The sequence below is a fragment of the Cervus canadensis genome, chromosome 3 (genome assembly GCF_019320065.1).
Source record: "Cervus canadensis isolate Bull #8, Minnesota chromosome 3, ASM1932006v1, whole genome shotgun sequence".
Classification (NCBI taxonomy): Eukaryota; Metazoa; Chordata; class Mammalia; order Artiodactyla; family Cervidae; genus Cervus; species Cervus canadensis.
The window spans coordinates 15,038,279-15,057,176 of NC_057388.1; the positions used below are offsets into that span (position 1 = coordinate 15,038,279).

At 40.5% G+C, this 18,898-nt stretch overlaps 1 protein-coding gene across 16 annotated transcripts in view; it reads right to left on the reverse strand.

Moving 5' to 3' along the window:
* The window catches only part of ICA1 (islet cell autoantigen 1), a 159,893-nt gene that overhangs the window by 130,168 nt on the left and 10,827 nt on the right, over nucleotides 1–18,898 (reverse strand). For 5 of the 16 annotated variants that reach the window (XM_043462707.1, XM_043462698.1, XM_043462709.1 and 2 more), the window contains 2 exons: nucleotides 6,324–6,426; nucleotides 2,190–2,355 (listed from right to left, as the gene is read on the reverse strand). In XM_043462707.1, coding sequence (XP_043318642.1) covers nucleotides 2,190–2,355; nucleotides 6,324–6,340 — 183 coding nt within the window. In that variant the 5' untranslated portion in view covers nucleotides 6,341–6,426. Of the gene's footprint in view, nucleotides 1–2,189; nucleotides 2,356–6,323; nucleotides 6,427–7,398; nucleotides 7,543–12,891; nucleotides 13,163–18,898 lie in introns of those variants that run through there. The other 11 variants (XM_043462706.1, XM_043462710.1, XM_043462702.1 and 8 more) reach the window with 6 other exon arrangements.

Genomic DNA, 18,898 nt, shown 5'->3' on the forward strand with positions numbered 1-18,898 from the left:
CATCACACTTTCTCCACCCTCTGTCCACTGACCCAGAGACCAGTGCTGGTATCAATAAAAAACCTGGCAGACAAACCTTGCGCCCCTGAAGAGCCGCCAGGGGAGAAGGGCACGGCTCGTCCCCCCTCGCCCCCGGCCTACTGGCCGCGGTGATGGAGCCGTTAGGACTGCTGTTACAAAGCACCTCATTGTTTGAGTCAAGACAGAAGACTGGCTTCATGATAAATAGGACCAAATGTTCTAACAAAAATGGACTTATGCATATATACGTATTTCATGTGCATATGAAAAGATTAAAAACCACTCTTATGAACGCTTAACATGATGAATCTTGGTCACGTGGAGTATGCGTGCATGCATGCTAAGTTGCTTCAGTCTCTGACTCTGCCTCCTCACGGACCGCAGCCCGCCGGGCTCCTCAGTCCGTGGATTTCTCCGGGAAGAGTACTAGAGTGGGTGGACATGCCCTCCTCCAGGGGATCTTCCTGACCCAGGGATGGACTCTGTGCCTCTCACATCAACCTGCATTGGCAGGTGTGTTCTTGCCCACTAGTGCCACCTGGGAAGCCTGAAAATGCTCCTGCAAGGGCCTAAATATAAACCTAAAATTACTGTATTTTGTTTCACCTACTAGAAATTAACATATTAAATTTGAATAATGCTTGTATTTACTAGGTTGTTAAGAGGAAAAAAATAAATCTATAAGATGTGAGAAGCATATACAACTTACAATCATTTCAATTCTGTTTAGAATATACTAAAATCAGAATAGAGGCCTTGGGACTTCCCTGGTGGTCCAGTGGTTAAGACTCCACGCTTCCATGCAGGGGATGCAGGTTCAATTTCTGGTCAGTGAATTAAGCTCCCACATGACATGGGACATGCCCCTCCCCCAAATATGTTATCTGTTAAAAAAAAGAATAGAGGCCTCCTGGTTCTTCTTTTCTCCGCTGCAGGAATCTCTACTAGAGCATCTCTGTCAAGCCTGGCTTCCGTTAGAACCATCCCGCTCACAGGAGAGAGGGCTGGGAACTCATGTTACTTGTATGACCATGCATACGTATTCACTGGTTACTTACAGAATGTGTACTGTGTGTCTGCCTGAGCGTACAATAGTGAATAAGGCTGACATGGAATCTGACCCCTGATGGAGAGAGGGCAGGCAAACAAACACTTGAGATAATTCCATATGAGAGTAGTTCTGGGAGTAGTGGCCCTGGGTCTAGTTCTACCCCCAGGCATACAGGATGAACCTTGTCCTCATCCACGTGACAGCCCACCCCAGAGAATCGATGCCTAACATCGCCCCTTCAGCCTCTCTTTTCCAGAATAAGCATGGTTTGCACCATCCTGGCCACACCCTTCTCAGAACGCTTTTTGAAATCTTGAACTTCTGACCTTCCTCTCATTAAGTGTTCAGCTCATGAACTGTAGCTTATATTTTGATATCACTCTGAATTCTTATCAGACCACATAACACATTATTTCTCTCTCTGCCCTCTCATTCCCAGAAGCAATAAGTATGCTTTTAAATTTTTTTTAATTAATTTTTTTGGGAGTATAGTTGGTTTACAATGTTGTGTTAGCTTCTGATGTACAGTAAATGCTTTTTTAAATTTTTATCTAAAGTTATCAGCAGAATGTCCAGCAAGGTAGGGAATTAGTGGCCCTTTCACCAGTTATTTGAGAGTCAATCAGCTACTAATTCAGCTTAGTGTGTTATTAACTAGTCGAACTTAATATTCGTTAATTCATTCTTGAATTTTCCAGGATTCAACACAATCTTATTAGACTCACGTTCCAGGACTTTTTGCTGTCATCCTTTTTTTTCTTTAAATGTAAACATTTGTCTGACCCTAGCATTGCTATCTATAATAGCACTGGCTCTTTGAGTTAATGTTTTTCAATAAACATTCATTGAGAATTTACCATATTCCATCCATTTCAATAAAGTGTTTAAAAAATGAATTAACTGAGGTATACTGGCGGTTACAGAAGAATTTGTGGGTTTAAAAAAAATATGCTGGAATTCAGTTGATCTGGTCCTAGATTTTCCTCATGAATGAGTTTGCTTGCAATAAGTTTTCAAATCCAAAGCACACCTATATGCTTGCTTCTGTGAACACACTCTCAGAACTCTGACCCTAGCAAGATGGCCATACTGGGGTCAAGGGTCATGAAGTGCTCACCTCTAGCTTGGCGTCCAGGTCTGCGTCCGAGGCAACAACGTGCTCATCTTCTTTCTTCCCCGTGGCTTTAATAAAGGCCTGCTTCGTTTCCCAATACTTCTGCTGCATCTTATTTACAACTGACTTGTCTTGGGGATATCGATTGTGTAAGTCCCAGGGATAACTGCTAAAAGGCACAGGCATTCAAAGAGCCGTTTTACTCATGGCTTTCAAAAAGATTTAAGACATCAGAGCGCAAACAAATGTATCCAAACATTCACAACGTTACTAAACACAGAAGTACTTTCTTACATGGTTATTACACCAAAAGGTTAATCAAATCTAATTCTTACACCAAAACCTTAAAAGGTAGTGAGGAAATTAAGAAACTTTGGCAGGAAACCGAGAAACTCAACCTTGAGGACTTTGGATATTGAAAGACTGGAGAAATGGAGAAAGGGAAGCCAAGCCAGGCAAGGGGACTGCCTCAAGCACCCCAGGGAGTCAGAGATAAAGCCGAACACCAAAGTTCTCTCCAGTCTGCTTTGCAGCCAGCACGGAAGTGACGGCAGAAAAGTAGAGGTGAGGGGCTGCAAAATAGCGTACCTGAAAGCTGTCACAGAGCTCCCTCACCTCGTCAAACTCATAGAATCAGAGGACAGAGTGGTGGTTCCCTGATGTTGGGCAGGGAGGAGGAAAGGGGAAATGACTGATCGACAGGCATAAAATTTCAGCGGTGCAAGACGAGTAAGTTCTAGAGGTCGGCTGTACAACCTCATGCCTGTAGTCCATAACACTGTATTCTACACTTAACATTTTGTTAAAACGGTAGATCCCATGTCAAGTGTTCTTAACTACAGACAGACAAAATTTTGAAAAAAAAAAATGTTTTTAATTGGTTATGGATTTTTCATACTAAAACTTCAAATTCTTAAACATAAATGGTTAAAATACAGATAGGAAGCTATTCTTCAGGTACAGCACAGTGAAGATCACATCAAAAATAGACTCAAGAATAGACTCAGAGAATGAACTAACGGCTGCTGTGTGAAGGATGAGGGGGAGGGATAGTTGGGGACTTTGGGATGGACATGTACACATGACTGTTTTTAGAATAGATAACCAACAAGGATCTACTGTATAGCACAGGAAACTCTGCTCAATGATATGGATGGCAGGGGAGTTTGGGGGAGAATGAATACATGTCTATGTATGGCTGAGTCCTTTCGCTGTTCACCTCAAACTATCACATTATTAATCGGCTATATCCCAATACAAAATAAAAAGCTTTTTAAAAGGGGGTGTAAAGAAGAAATTAGAAAAAACCCAATTGAGAATGAAGTGGAATTCTATAAAAGTGACCAGGGTACCCAAATCCTGACAGAAAGCTTGCTGTGGGGCTCCATCCTTCTTGGTTTTGCCTACACCACCTCCTGTGTGTCTAGGGTTCCCATCCAGAGGTCCACATGGGACCCCCAGGTGTCTCCCTCTGCAGACACATAACTTCTTCCATCCAATCCTGTTAGCACTCAAATGTGCCAGACTTGGGCTCTAAAACAGAAATTGTTTTATACTATTGCACCAAAATATGTATTTCAAACCTGGATGATTTACACTCTCTTGCCAGATAATATTTACAAGTTTTGATTCACACACTTGTTCTTAAAAAATCAGAGTTTCAGATGACTTCCTTAGCAATGGTTATCTTTGGAAAGAGGTGAAGGATTATGGCTTATATCTTTCTGCATTATTTCAAAGTTTGGATTGAGTCTAGATAACAAATGTATAGGCACAGTGACCACACTTAATAATACTGTATTGAACACTGAAAACAGGCTAGGAGGGGAGCATTACTCTTCATGTGCACTCATCACACACAAAAAGCTGTAGCTATAAAGGAGATGATATGTTAATTAGCTTAACTGCAGCAATGATTTCACTATGTATATCATAATATCATGTTGCACATCTTAAATATATATAATTATTATTTAAAATTAAGTGCAAATTAAAAGGTTTTATTATGAGCTTAAATCAGAGAAAAGGAAATGAAAATATGTATAATTTTTGTATAAAAGATAATCCTTCTATATACTATGTGCGTTAAAAGATGGGAAGAGGACTTTTCTGGTGGCCCCGTGATTGGGAATCTGCCTGCCAGTGCAAGGGACATGGGTTCGATACCTGGTCCAGAAGATTCCACATGCTACGGAGCAACTAAGTCTGTGTGCCATCACTATTGAGCCCGTGTGCTGCAACTACTGAAGCCTGCACACTCTAGCGTGCCATCACTACACACACTTCAGAGTCTGTGCTCTGCAATGAGAGAGGCCACCACAACGAAAAGACCGCGTACTGCAACAAAGAGTAGCCCCCGCTTACTGCAACTAGAGAAAGCCCACGCAAAGCAACAGACACCTAGAGCAGCTGAAAAAAAAAAGATGGGAGAATATACTTCCCCAAACTGTGGCTATTTCAAGGGAAAGGCATTTTCAAGATGGGGAAAAGGACGGACTTCTATTGTTTTTTTTTTTTTTTTTTTTTGGTCAAAGGCTATAGATTAAAAATTTTTTTCATTTTGAGGGGGGAAAAAAGGACTTTGGAGATCTAGTCAACACCCTTCACTCCTGTCATTTAACAAATGAGGAATCTCAGTTTTCAAAATGTTAAGAATCTTGTCCAGAATCACACAGGATTAAAATCCAGGCCTCTAAATCCCAGTGCAGCATGCATTTCAATGTTTTCTGCAGCCATCACATCTCAGTAGCAAGTGGTAAAGTGGCTTCATAAGGTAAATGGGAGAAAGGCTCTGGGGAAGGGCCCACCTCCTGGGGCTCTCCCAAATAGTTAAGTGGGGGACTTAACTACCTGCTTCTCTGCGCCTGCTGCCAAGATATGACAGCCATTAAGAGGGGCAGAGGATGAAGCCATCCTTTTGTCTTAATGAGGCAAGATGGAACAATTAAAAAAACAGTCTGACAACTCTTAGAGAGTTATCAAATGGGGACACTCAGGGAAACAAAATCCCTTAGCTGTTTATTAATTACCTTTTAAAGCTCATTACATTTTAAGACATGCAAAATTCTTTTAAAGTGTGACTTTCGATATTACTGAGGAGTTGGACCTGACTGCTTCTCTACTGAGAGAGGAGGGATTAAAAAGTATAGTCTTTATTGTAATGAATTGTACCTTTCAAAAATGAAAATAGGCACTGTATTTTTTTCATGATACAAATTAAAGGAGGTAAAGCATGACAAAGATTACCTTGCCCAGTGGATCGAGGTTTCAAAAGGATTCAGAAACACTGCTTATAGCAGACCTGAATTTATAAGCAGTTTAACATGATGCTTAGATGAGTTATAGGCATGTGAATGGCAGTGCTAATAATTGCTGTGTGAGGGCCACATCTGTTTTATTCAGCATCATCTGTTTCTAGCAATGACTGGCTCCTGGATGTTCATGAAGGTTGAAGTCATGACTATTAATGACTTCTGAGTTATTAATTAATGAGTCTGAGTTATTTTTGTCATTATACAGTTACATGGTTACTTTACAGCCGCCCTGTATAAAATTCCCTTATAACTCTAATATTAAAAGTTGTAAATAAGACAGAGATTGAAAAATGTATCAACTCATTACACCGAAAAAATGATGGTAAGAAAAGCTATCGCTAGATTCCCAAGAAAAAGAGTTACATGTAAATGAATTTCTCAGAGACTATTTTTGGTTTTAGCTTCTCACATTACATTTAGTAGGGATACTGAACTTGACTGTACTCAGCATGGGGGCTTCGTTGGTGGCTCAGAGGGTAAAGACTCCGCCTGCAATGCGGGAGACTTGGCTTGGGTCCCTGGGTTGGGAAGATCCCCTGAGAAGGGCATGGTAACCCACTCCAGTATTTTTGCCTGGAGAGTCCCCACGGACAGAGGAGACTGGTGGGCTACCGTCCATGGGGTCGTAGAGAGTCGGACATGACTGAATGACCAAGCATAGCACAGCATAGCACATACTCAACACTGGTTGAAGGCTGATAGGTTATTTACTGCTATTGTGACTCCTGATTTTTCCATTCAGTAGACATTTACTGAGTATAGACTAAATGCTTTCCCTTTTCAGTAGCCTCCCCCAATTCAGAAGAGACAACAAATTATTTACCATTTGTGTCCTGACATGGTTCCTCCTTCTTCTTTTTTCTACTGTTGATGATTTGGGGAGAAGGGGCAGGGAAAAAGCATGAGAGGATAAGTTATATTATAACCTGAAATAAAACAAATACATTTAACAGTTACACACTATACTACTATTACATTAATTTGACACAAAACATTTTTCAATCTAAGCCATTTTAGGAGCCAAACATTACTCCACAGTAACACTGTACCCCAGCATCTAGAGTAATTTAGCTAAGTAACACTGGAAGAAATATCCCAAATGAGGTTTAAGAAGTAAATAGGCAGGTTGAGTGAAAAGGGCAGGTTGCAGAAGACTACAGAAAATGAGGCCATAACATGCAAGCAATACTCTGTACTATTGAAATATTACAGGCATTATATAGAGAAGGTATAAAGAAATGCTTAGGAATGACAAACACTAAATTCCAGATAGCAGCTACCACGGCAGTAGGGACAGGGAATATTATTTGAGAGGCATATACAGGGACTTTGTACCCACAATGTCTTCTTTGATAAGCTAAGTCGTGAGTATACTGCATCTGTACGTCTCTCTAGATTTTAAATCGCTCATAATTAATATTTCTGAAAAGTAAACCAGCACATCGCCAAAACAAAAGCAAACAAAAAGAGAAGCCAAAACAAAACACCATAAAGGTACAAAGGGAGAAAATGTGATTATTTCAGTTTTGATCAATCCAGTACTGTATTTTCATCTCATTAGTAAATACGGGAGTCACTTGATGCCTTTGCACTTCACTCCATTTGCCCTGGGCTTTCCTGGTGGCTCAGTCGGTAAAGAATCCGCCTGCAATGCAGGAGACCCAGGTTCTATCTCTCCATCAGGAAGATCCCCTGGAGAAGGAAATGGTAACCCACTCCAGTAGTCTTGCCTAGGAAACCCCATGGACAGAGGAGCTTGGTGGGCTATAGTCCGTAGGGTTGTAAAGACTCACCATTTGCCCCACTTATGGGAGCTAGGCAAACCCTGGGAGGGGAAGAGCCAGCCCACCCAGTCACATGTGCCTCCCAGTTACCAGAATGAATGGAGAACTCGTTACCTAAATGAACGGCCTCTGACCAGACACAGACGGCTTGCTGGCTGCCACAGCGAGTGCTCATTGTATGAAGGCTCTGGCTGCTCCAGCAACATTAACCCCATCGTTCTCCCTCTGCCTCAGAACCCATCCTGGCAACCAGGATCCCTAAAATGATTTGAGTTTCTAAGGAATTTCTTAAATGTTTCAAGGGAAATGCAATTGAGGTTCTGATATCCCAGGCTTCAGGTATGGGGACAGGAGAGAGAAAGGATGACATTTTCTTAGCGTGTCGGATGCCTCTGAGATGACAGCATCCCATGACCAGCACCTCTCTTCCTCCTGGAGAGCACCCAGGTTTTTGGACAAGTTGCTTTGGGAATGACACTCACGATGAGTAAGGCTTGCCTTCTATTTAACAAATCATGGAGAGGTCACAAGCTTCCATTCCTCTCACCACCCACACAGCTTCACAGCAAGTCCACATTTATTTTATGTAGCTCAAGGCTTCCAACAAAATTTCTCAAAAAAGGATATTATCCAAGGAAACAAATGATATTCTTTCCTTGAGTTTGATATCACCATGAACTATTAGGATAGTTGATACTTTTTAATTAACTTTGTATTATGATGAAAGCCTTATAACAAATTTGTCCTTGGGACAATCTTAAGTAAACAGTACAGTACTGTTACCCATCTGTGCCCTGTTGTACATTCTGGAGCTCCAGAATGTTTTCATCTTGCATGACTGAAACTCTACCCGCATTGAACAACTCCCCATTTCTGCCTCCCCCCCAGACCCTGACAATTATCACTCTACTATATAGTTCGACTCTCTTAGGTACTTCATATAAGTGGAACACTAAAGTATTTGTCTTTTTGTGACTGGCTTCTTTCACTTTGGCTTCCCAGGTGGCGCTGGTGGTAAAGAACCCCCCTGCCAATGCAGGAGCTGTAAAAGTCACGGGTTTGATCCCTGGGCCAGAACGGTCCTCTGAAGGAGGACACGGCAACCCACTTAGCATAACGTCCTCAAGGTTCATCCATATTGTAGGACAGGATAGCTTTTCCTTCCTTTTTAAGGCTAAATAACACTCCATTGTGTATATATAGCACATTTTTTTTAATCCATTCATCCACTGATGGACATCTAGATTGTTTCCAAATCTCTGCTATTGTGAATGATCAGTGTGCAAATATCTCTTCAAGATCCTGTTTTTATCTTTTTTAGACATACACCAGGAAGTGGGATTGCTGGATCACACAGCAGTAGTTCTATTTTTGACTTTTTGAGGAATCTCTGTATTTTTTTCCATAGCAAGTGCATATTTTACAGTCCTACCAACAGGGCTTCAATTATTCTAATTTCTCTGCATCCTCACCAACACTCATTATTTTGTTTGTTGTTTTTTTGATAGCAACCATCTTAATGGGTGTGAGGGGGTATCTCATTGTGGTTTTGACTTGCATTTCCCTGACCATGTGCACATTGAGCACTGTTTCATGTGCCTACTGGCAATTTGCATATCTTCTTTGGAGAAATGTCTACTCAAGTCCTTTACCTATTTTTTTTATAATTGAGTAAGTTATTTTGTCATTGCATTGTAGGAGTTCTTTATATATTCTGGATATTAACCCCTTATCTAATATATGGTTTGCAAATATCTTTTTCCATTTGGTAGGTTGCCTTTTCACTGTTGTTTCCTTTGCTGCAACTTTTGAGTATTAAAATATTTACCAATTTGAGTTCTTTATAGTATAATGGGCTTTCCTGGTGGGTCAGACAGTAAAGAATCTGCCTGCAATGTAGCAGACCTGGGTTCAATCCCTGGTTGGGAAGATCCCCTGGAGAAGGGGAAAATCACTAAGCAACCTGCCTCTTCTACCTGAACTTTCAGGCTACACCCAGATTAAGCTGCCAAACAGCAGTGTTCCTCCAGGTACTGTTTACGGGTCATGCTGGAATCTTGCGGGGTGATGACATGCAGATTCCTGGGCACCATCTCTTACCTAATGAATCAGAATTTCTGGAAATGGCTTTGGGAATCTGCATTTGTAACAGGCTTTGCAAGTGACTTTTAGGCACATTAAAGTCTGAGAACCACAGCTAAATGATACACAGGAAAAATTCTCTCTGGAAATGGATCACTCCTAAATAAATTTCTATATTATATATGGCACTAGAACAAAGGAGAGAAAGGCATGGCAACCCACTCCAGTATTCTTGTCTGGAGTATCCCATGGACAGAGGAGCCTGGTGGGCTATCGTCAATGGAATCACAAAGAGTCGGACACAATTGAGGCAATCTAGCACGCAAAACAAAGGAATCGTGGGTAGCAAAATTAGGTTAGCCTGTACAGGGAAGATCTCAATGTCTCATGAGTAGCAGCTGCTGCCAGAACTTGCATCTCTTTTAATGTATGTTTCAGTCCCATTTACTGGGGAAAATTAATAAACATTTAAAGACTTCCTGACAAAATCCATTTCATCTGACCTATCACCTTCTAAATCCATCCACAGTGTCAAAATCATTACTTTAAAAAATTATTATAGTTCTCATCTATTCATTCACTTCATATCAACAGTTTGATTTATCAAACATGCATTGACTAATATGTGTCAGACACCATTTTTGGCCTCAAGGGACCTATAGTCTAGGTCAGTTCTGTCCAACAGAAATATACTATGAGCTACATTTGTTTGTTTATTTTAGACTTTTTGTGACATCGTGACTGTAGCTCATCAGGCTCCTCTGTCCATGGGATTTCCCAGGCATGGATACTGGAGTGGATTGCCATTTCCTTTTCCGGGGGATCTTCCTAACCCAGGGATCTAACCCATCTCCTGAACTGGCAGGTGGATTTTTTACTGCTGAGCACCAGGGAAGATCTTTATTAGCTACATAAATAATTTTAAATGACCTAACAGTCACATTAAAAAAATAAAAAGAATAAACCCATACATACACGGTCAATTAATTCATGACAAAGGAGACAAGGATATACAAGGAGGAAAGAACAGTCTCTTCAAAAAGTTGTGTTGGGAAAAGTGGAGAGCTATATACAAAAGAATAAAACTGGACTACTATCTCACATTATGTGCAAAAATAAATTAAAAATGGATCAAAGACTTAAATGTAAGACCTGAAACCATAAAACTAGAAGAAAACATAGGCAGTAATCTCCTTAATGTAGGTCTTGGCAATAACTTTTTGAATCTGACACCAAAAGCAAAAGCAGCAAAAGGAAAAATAAATAATGGCGACATCATCTTACTCAAAAGCTAATGTAAGGCAACCTACTGAATGGGAGAAAATATTTGCAAATCATATATCTGATATGGGGTAATATCCAAAATATATAAAGAACTCATACAACTCAGCAAAAACAAAACAATCTGATCTGAAGATGAGGAGAAGATCTGAATAGACATTTTTCTCAAGAAGACATACAGATGGCCAACAGGTACGTGGAAATATGCTAAATCATCAGGGAAATACAAATCAAAACCACAATGAGGTATCACCTCAAACCTGTCAGAATGGCTATTATCAAAAAGGCAAGAGATAGCAAGTGTTGGCAAGGATGTGGAGAAGAGAACCTTTGTGCACTGTTGGTGGGAATGTAAACTGGCATAGCCCCTAGAGAAAACAGTATGGTGGTTCCTTAAGAAATTAAAAATACAACTACCATACAATCTAGCAGCTCTACTTCTGATTATTTATCTGAAATGAAAACACTAACTCAAAAAGATATTTGCACCCCCATGTTCATTGCAGCCTTATTCATGATAGCCAAGATACAGAAACAGCCTAAATTTCCAGTGTCCACTGATGCCTGAACGGATAAATTGTAACATGTGTGTGTATACACATTCATATACATACAAACACGTATACATAAAAAATGGGATATTCCTGCTGCTGCTTGCTGCTGTTTAATTGCTAAGTCATGTCCGACTCTTTGTGACCCCATAGACTACAGCCCACCAGGCTCCTCTGTCCATGGAATTCTTCAGGCAAGAATACTGGAGTGGGTCAGGGGATCTTCCTGACCCAGGGATCGAACCCACATCTGCCTGGCAGGTAGATTCTTTACTACTGAGCCCCCTGGGAAGCCCTAATGGGATACTATTCAGACATAAAAAAGACTGAAACCTTGCCATTTGCAACAACATAAATGTACTTTGAGGGCATTACGCTCACTGAAATATATCAGATAGAGAAAGACAAATACATTCTAATCTCACTTATATGTGGAATCAAAAACAAACAAAAAACAAGCTCATATCAGATTGGTGGTTGCCAGAGGTGGGTGGTAAGTGGCTGGAGAAACGGGTGAAGGGAGTCAAATGTTAAAAAAAAAAGGGCAAGTATAGACACCTCACCATAGAAGGTATACAAATGGGAATAAAATCATATACAAAGACACTGATAACAAGGGAATTATGAGAAAATAAATGCATTGTACATTAGGGAAAAGCAAATAGAACCAGCTATGAGATATCCTACACATCTTTTAGAATGGTTACACTCTAAACAAACACACAAAGTTGAAAATACCAATCCTAGCAAAGACTAACAGGAAAAGTCATTCATTAAAAAAAAAGTTAAAAGAAATGGTAAAAAAGTTTAAATATATTTTACTTCATGCAATATATCTTAAAACATTATTTCAACATGCAATCAATTTAAAAATTGCAAATTGTATATTTGCACTCATGATTTTCTATCAAGTCTGAAATCTTGTGTGCACTTTACATTGAAACTAGTGACATTAAATGCTCAAACGATACATGTGATTATTGGCTATAGTAGTAGACAAAGCAGGCTGAGCAGGAAAGACTGATGAATACAAACATAATTTCCAGATCCAGGAGACTCCTGACATTTGCAAGAGACACCTAAAGAAATCTTCATGTATCCCCAAATTTGTAAATTCTGCTGTAAAAATATCACTTGCCCTATAAAATAAAGTCTAAGAATAGCTAATACTTCAATTCATGATTCTGCACAGGAAGCTATTTCTCCACTTCTGCCACAAGGCACTTATGCAAGAAACCCCAAATAAATGGTTGTTAATAGCACAGAGACTTCCTCAAGTTCTACTTGTGGTCACCTTACCTTGGGAGATAGGCAATGAAGAGCAAGTATCAAGTTACTTCTGGACTCTGAGTCCCATGATAAGAAAAATAAAAGCACCAATATTGTTCAATTCAGCAGCACCTGACCGCATGGATGTTTGTGCCTCACTAAACTCTGTCTCCCCGAGGACAAAGCAGATGAACCAATAATAATTTAAGACCTACTCAAAGAAGCAGGGACCCATGAATTAACAGATCAATGAAAAGTGAGTTCCTAGTTCTGATGCAGCAACCCTGAGGGTGAAGGGATGAGTGAGTGAAGAGCAGGTTCTGTGTCTCAGACGAGTAATAAAGGGGAAAGACGTAGCCCCGCTCAGAGGTAGGACAGCGCTGAGGCCAGCAGCGACCCTGAGGCTGACAGCAAGACCACCAACCTAGGCTTCTGAAGACTCTCCCGGGCTGCACTCTGACGGGGTTGTGATGTCTCCAGCTCAGGCTCCAGGGTGCTCAGTCGCTCAGCTGTGTCTGACTCTTTGCAACCCCAAGGACTGTAGCCTGCCAGGCTCCTCTGTTCATGTGATTTCCAAAGCAAGAAGACTGGAGTGGGTTGCCATTTCCTGAGGCTCTAAGGCCAGGCATTCAAAACAGGAAGTGTCCTCAAATATACCCACGTGGCTGAGAGACCATCCTGCCACGAGGGGAAAACTGGACGAACAGGGAGGAGGGATATTTTGTTTACATTTTCTACAGGGTTCTGTGCAATCATTATGCCCATTCTCATCTCTGCTTTTCTTACATGCTTGGTGAGTTGACTCTTCAATTTTATCTACCCATGTGGACAGACCACAGCTGTCCCACTTGTTTCTATTTTCTATAGCTACTGAAAAGCCGTTCTGAACACACAGGTTGGCCAACACATATGCAAAAGTTTCTTCTGAATAACTTTAAGCTTCATAGAACACTAAAGCAAGCCTAGTTTAAGCAAAGTTTGATGCACTGCTCCAAAAGGAGTCAATTTTAGCTGCCTCAAATCCTGATACTGAATTCTCCTCCTTGGAAATGTAACATGCGTTAAGTATTTTCATTCCATACAGGCTGCCTTCAGCTGCACTGAACATTTATTCTGGCCCACAACCCTTTTCTAGGAGCTTAGGGAGTTTGCTGATGGCACTTCTGATTATATTTGAATTATGCAAAGAGTCTAAAATTCTTGAGCCAACCCTTACTCAGAGTAAAGGTAAAGATGAGTAGTTATATGTCACCAAACCAATACTCTCAACCCACAAAAACAGTAAGCTTCCTTTTGCCTCATGTTTCCTAACTGTGTCCTATTTCTTGCACAGGTTTCATGTCTCAGATTAATTCCTTGTCCAACTTAAGCAATAGGTTTTTCTCCTCCCTTAGTGAGCAGGTTTTCTATTAGCTGGAGTCCTAGCTGAAGCTGAGTCCAGTATCCCCTTCTCCTTAATCTGCACTGAGCATATGGCGGATTCTCTTGAATTGCAGATCGGAACCACTGCCAAATTTGTCATTTGTCTAATTTATTCAAAGTCTCTATTTTCTAACTGAAAACTGTCACCATCTTAAAGCGCTTCATTCTGTTGTGCACATCAGCATTTAAACACACTTTGCAAGAGAACAGAACAGTCTTACAGTATACGTAGGTGCAGGGGGGTATGTCTGAATCATCCCATAGTAAGATCATTCATTCCCAAACACCAGCTTCATGGCACTACATGTCACCAAATCTCAGATGCAGATCTGTTCACACTGCAACATTCCTGAAGCTGGGATGTGTCCTACAATCGATACCTTGTCAACTGTTTGGTAGTCATTTTTCTTCTTCATGCAACATAAGATGGTGAAAGAGCAATGAGTTCATATATCTGATGAAATACAGAATAATTCTTTAAAATTAAACCTCTATAAAATTACCCATCACTACCTGCCACAGGCTTTCGGGGCTACTTGTGTGTGTAAGTGAAGAGGAGAATCTTCACTTAGTCAGGGAGTGCCGAGCGCTTCCTGTGATGGGGAGTAAGTGTCACGGCAGGGGGAGGTGCCCAGGGTTAGAAGGAAAGAGAGGTCAGGGCACTGGGCTGACTTCCTACATGGCCCCTGTAGGCCATGGGGTTCCAAGAATCAGTAGTTGCTGGCCAGGAGACGGGTAGGCGTGTGTGTGGGTACGTGCGCTCGGTTGCCCGGTTATGTCCCATTCTTTGCGGCCCCATGGACTGTAGCCCGCCAGGCTCCTCTGCCCGTGGGCTATCCCAGACAAGAATACAGACTGGCATGGGACGCCACATTTCCTTACTCCAGGGGGTCTCTCTGACCCAGGGATCGAACCCTCATCTCTTGCCTCTCCTGTACTGGCAGGAGGGTTCTTTACCACTAGTGCCACCGAGGCAGCCTGCGGGTATGCTGGGAGGGTATTATTGCAGACAGCGGGAAAGCAAAGAGCAAACTGCTTCTGCAGTAGAACTGCATGGGGGTGTGTGTGTGTGTGCATGTGCACGCGCGCACACACTCAACCAACCATAAGCAGCTGTGCACCCCTGCAACGTTTAAGAACAAGCGCTGTGGCCGGGGACACACGGGGACACATGGGGACCAATCTCTGAAAGCACCTTTCGTCACTCTCCAGCATTTAGATACAGTTTGTAGCTCCTGGAGGGCAGACGTGTGACGCGGTTTATTTCACATGTAGAGATTACCTTCTGTGTCCTGTCTTTGCTAGAGAGTTCCTAACCGACTTTTCATAACAAATTTGGACACCTCTAGCAGGTCTCCTGGATTTAACTTCCCATTGCAGGGTACTAATTTATATAATTTTCTCCTCATTCCACCTTTCTGTTTTTTTCAGAGAACAATTTCATCTAGAACTACTACCAGTTTTCAATAGTTGGTTTTATTTCTCTGACATACAACCACAGAACTAATATAAATTGTATAATTTAGAATCTAAAGGTCATTAAGAAACAACAGAACAAAGCCCCTTCCTTTTAAACTGGGGACCTGTGATCCAGAGAGGACAAAGCAAACTGGCTCCAGCACCAGGACTCAGACACAGGCTTCTGATGAATTGCCAAATGGACAGAAGAAATACACATTTGTCAGAGGTGCTAGGTACCATGTTAAAAAATAATGTTCCTCCTTCTTATTTTGCTCAATATATTTTTCATCTTTCCCCCCCAAAAGTTTATCTCTAGTCACTTTCTCTTGGGCTTCTTTGGTGGCTCAGATGGTAAAGGATCCCCCTGCACTGTAGGAGACCTGGGTTTGATCCCTGGGTTGGGAAAATGCCCTGGAGAAGGAAATGGCTACAACCTCCAGTATTCTTGCCTGGAAAATTTCATGGACAGAGGAGCCTGGTGAGTTACAGGCCATGGGGCTGCAAAGAGTTGGACACTACTGAGGAACTAACACTTTCACCCTTTTCTCATGTCTAGGAAGATTCTTAGAATTCCCCACATACAGAAGGAAAAGTGTTTTAAGTATAAATGTTTAAATAGTTTCAGTAGAAATGGGGAGGAAAAACTAAAGCAATTCCTCCAGACGTAACTAACTGCATTTATTATTATTATTTCAATATTGATTCATCAAAATGTGTTCACACATAGTTGAGAAAAAGGGTTCCCTGTGGAGGGTGGGAACTTGAATCATCTTCTATCCCTTCAAAAGCCAAACATTAAAGTAATGTGATTCTGACTAGTTTTTATGGGTGTTTCTCCTATGTCTCAGATATCACCCAGCTTTCCTTTTCAGATTTTGATAAGGTTATGACTACTTGAGTATTCCACAGAACTTTAAATGGGTTCTGTTTTCAGTTGAGTTTGAGTCTCCTGCAAATGATTTTTGACATTTCATAAATTCACAAGCAAATGTGAAACACCATCATGATTTAATTTTATGAGTCATGCTTTAATTTTGTGAGTCAGCAAATCTTATGGGAGGAAAGCAGAATTCTAACCGTATTCAAGGCAGCTAAAAGATGGATGACTTTTCATTTAAACCCTACATGTGCAAGTCTCTATTAAAATTTGCATTTTTGTTAATGAATTGTGGCTTAGGATATTGTTAAATGATCATTCATGTTTCAAAACAGCTCAAGTATTATATCCAGGCATTAACTAAGCTTTAATAACTCCCTAACTCTATTAAAATCATATCCTGAAGTAAATATTTCCAATGCCAATATAACTTGTCTCCCAATATTCTGCTTAGTATAAAATAAAAGCCTGTAAGCCCATGATCATGATACAAGCTTATCCCTCTTCCACTTGTGTGCCAAATCATTTCAGTTGTGTCTGACTCTTTTGCAACCCTGTGCAATCACCAGGCTCCTCTGTGCATGGGATTCTCCAAGTAAGAATACTGGAGTGGGTTGCTGTTTCCTACCCTAGGGCATCCTCCCGACCCAGGATCAAACCCTGATCTTTTATGTTTCCTGCTTTGGCAGGCGGGTTCTTTACCACTAGTGTGACCTGGGAAGTCAAACTGAAGCATGGCTTGCTCATCTTACACTTGGCTTAACTGTAAAATAGTAGATGAAGCTAGCTGACATCTAGGTTGCCCTTATTCACAAAACCATAAAGCTGATTTTAATTATTTTTCAGAGGATGAGCTTCCCTCGTAGCTCAGCTGGTAAAGAATCCACCTGCAATGCAGGAGACCCCAGTTCAATTCCTGGGTTGGGAACATCTGCTGCAGAAGGGATAGGCTACCCTCTCCAGTATTCTTGGGCTTCCCTGTGGCTCAGCTGGTAAAGAATCTGCCTGCAATGCAGGAGATCTGGGTTCAATCCCTGGGTTGGGAAGATCCCCTGGAGAAGAGAAAGGCTGCCCACTCCAGTGTTCAGGAGAATTCAGGACTATACAGTCCATGGGGTAGCAAAAGGTTGGACACGACTGAGCGACCTTCACTTAAGAGAAAGCTTAGAGATAATGAACACAACATGTTCCTTTTTAAAGATGAGGAAATTGGGTTTCTGGAAATAGAGACTTCTTGGAGGTCAGGTTAAAGATCAAGTTTTCATGGAGGAATTCTAGGTCCAAAACACTAGTCAGCCAGTTAGCAACCTCATGTTTTCCTGAGTCTCTTCCTCTCTTCTAAGAGATGTCTCTCAAAGGAATATATCAAATACAGCATCTCATACTTAAAGAAACTTAAAAAAGCTAATGTATTTTCTAAAAGGCTTTCATCTTTAATATTAATTTTAGTTAAAAATAATACGGCCCCATGAAAGAAACTAAAAACAAAATAACCCCCAAACTCAAATTGCTCAGAAGGGGCATGATCTAGGTCTTGCTATTTTTTCTCTTGCTTACAACCCTGCTTGTTTAGGAGAATCAAAGGTGAATTTTGTGCTGTGACAAAAATCATGATGGCAATAACAAGGCTGGCCCTGAAAAAAACCTCAAGGGAATCTACAAGAGCAAATAATATGAAATGGAGTAGAAGACTGGAAATAGAAAAAGAACAAATAGTGTATCTTTGCTAAAGGAAGGATTTTTTTTAAAGACCTTGCTGTATAAATTATATACTCACCTTTGACTTTATTTAGTTTGGTATATGCAACTTTCAAATACAATTTAGCAAATGGATTTTAATCTCTGGTATTTATAGTGCCTTTTCTGTAAAAGCTTAACCTCACAAGGTGAACAATGAAGGAACACACTACTCAAAGGTTCCAATCAACTTCTGTCAAGAAATACTAGACTCTATGGGACTTCCCTGGTGGTCCAGTGACTAAGACTCTATGCTCCCAATGCAGGGGACCTGGATTCAATCCCTGGTCAGAGAACTAGATCCACATGCTGCAACCAAGAGTTTGCATGCCGCAACTAAAGAACTCAAGAGCTGCAACTAAGACCCAGTGCAGCCAAATACATAAATTAAAAAAAAAAAACAAGAAATACTAGACCCTTAACTGCCAGCACACAGCATCATTAAATGATGGGAATACATATTTTCTTTAAATTTTAACACTGCATTTTATAACTGGGATACAATTTTTTGAAAAATTAATCTTAGATAAACTAATTTTCTCATCCAAGACTGTGTTATCCAATACATCAGCCACTAGCCAAACATGGTTATTGAGCAGCTTGGAAATATGGCTAGTTTGAATACAGATATGCTTTCAAGTAAAACACACAGTATATTTTGAAGACTTAGTAATCCCACAAGTAAAGTGTCCAATAAGAAATTTATATTTCATACTTATTTATATTTTATGTTGCTAAAATTATATGTACTTTATATTGATTTATGTATGTATACTTAAAATTTATATAGTTATGTTGCTATATTATATATAAATATATTTATGTTATGTTACAAATTACATTTATATTTATTTATATTTTATATATGTATTTTTATATTTTATGTTGAAATAATATTTTGGATGCATTAAATAAATATATTATCTAATTTTCT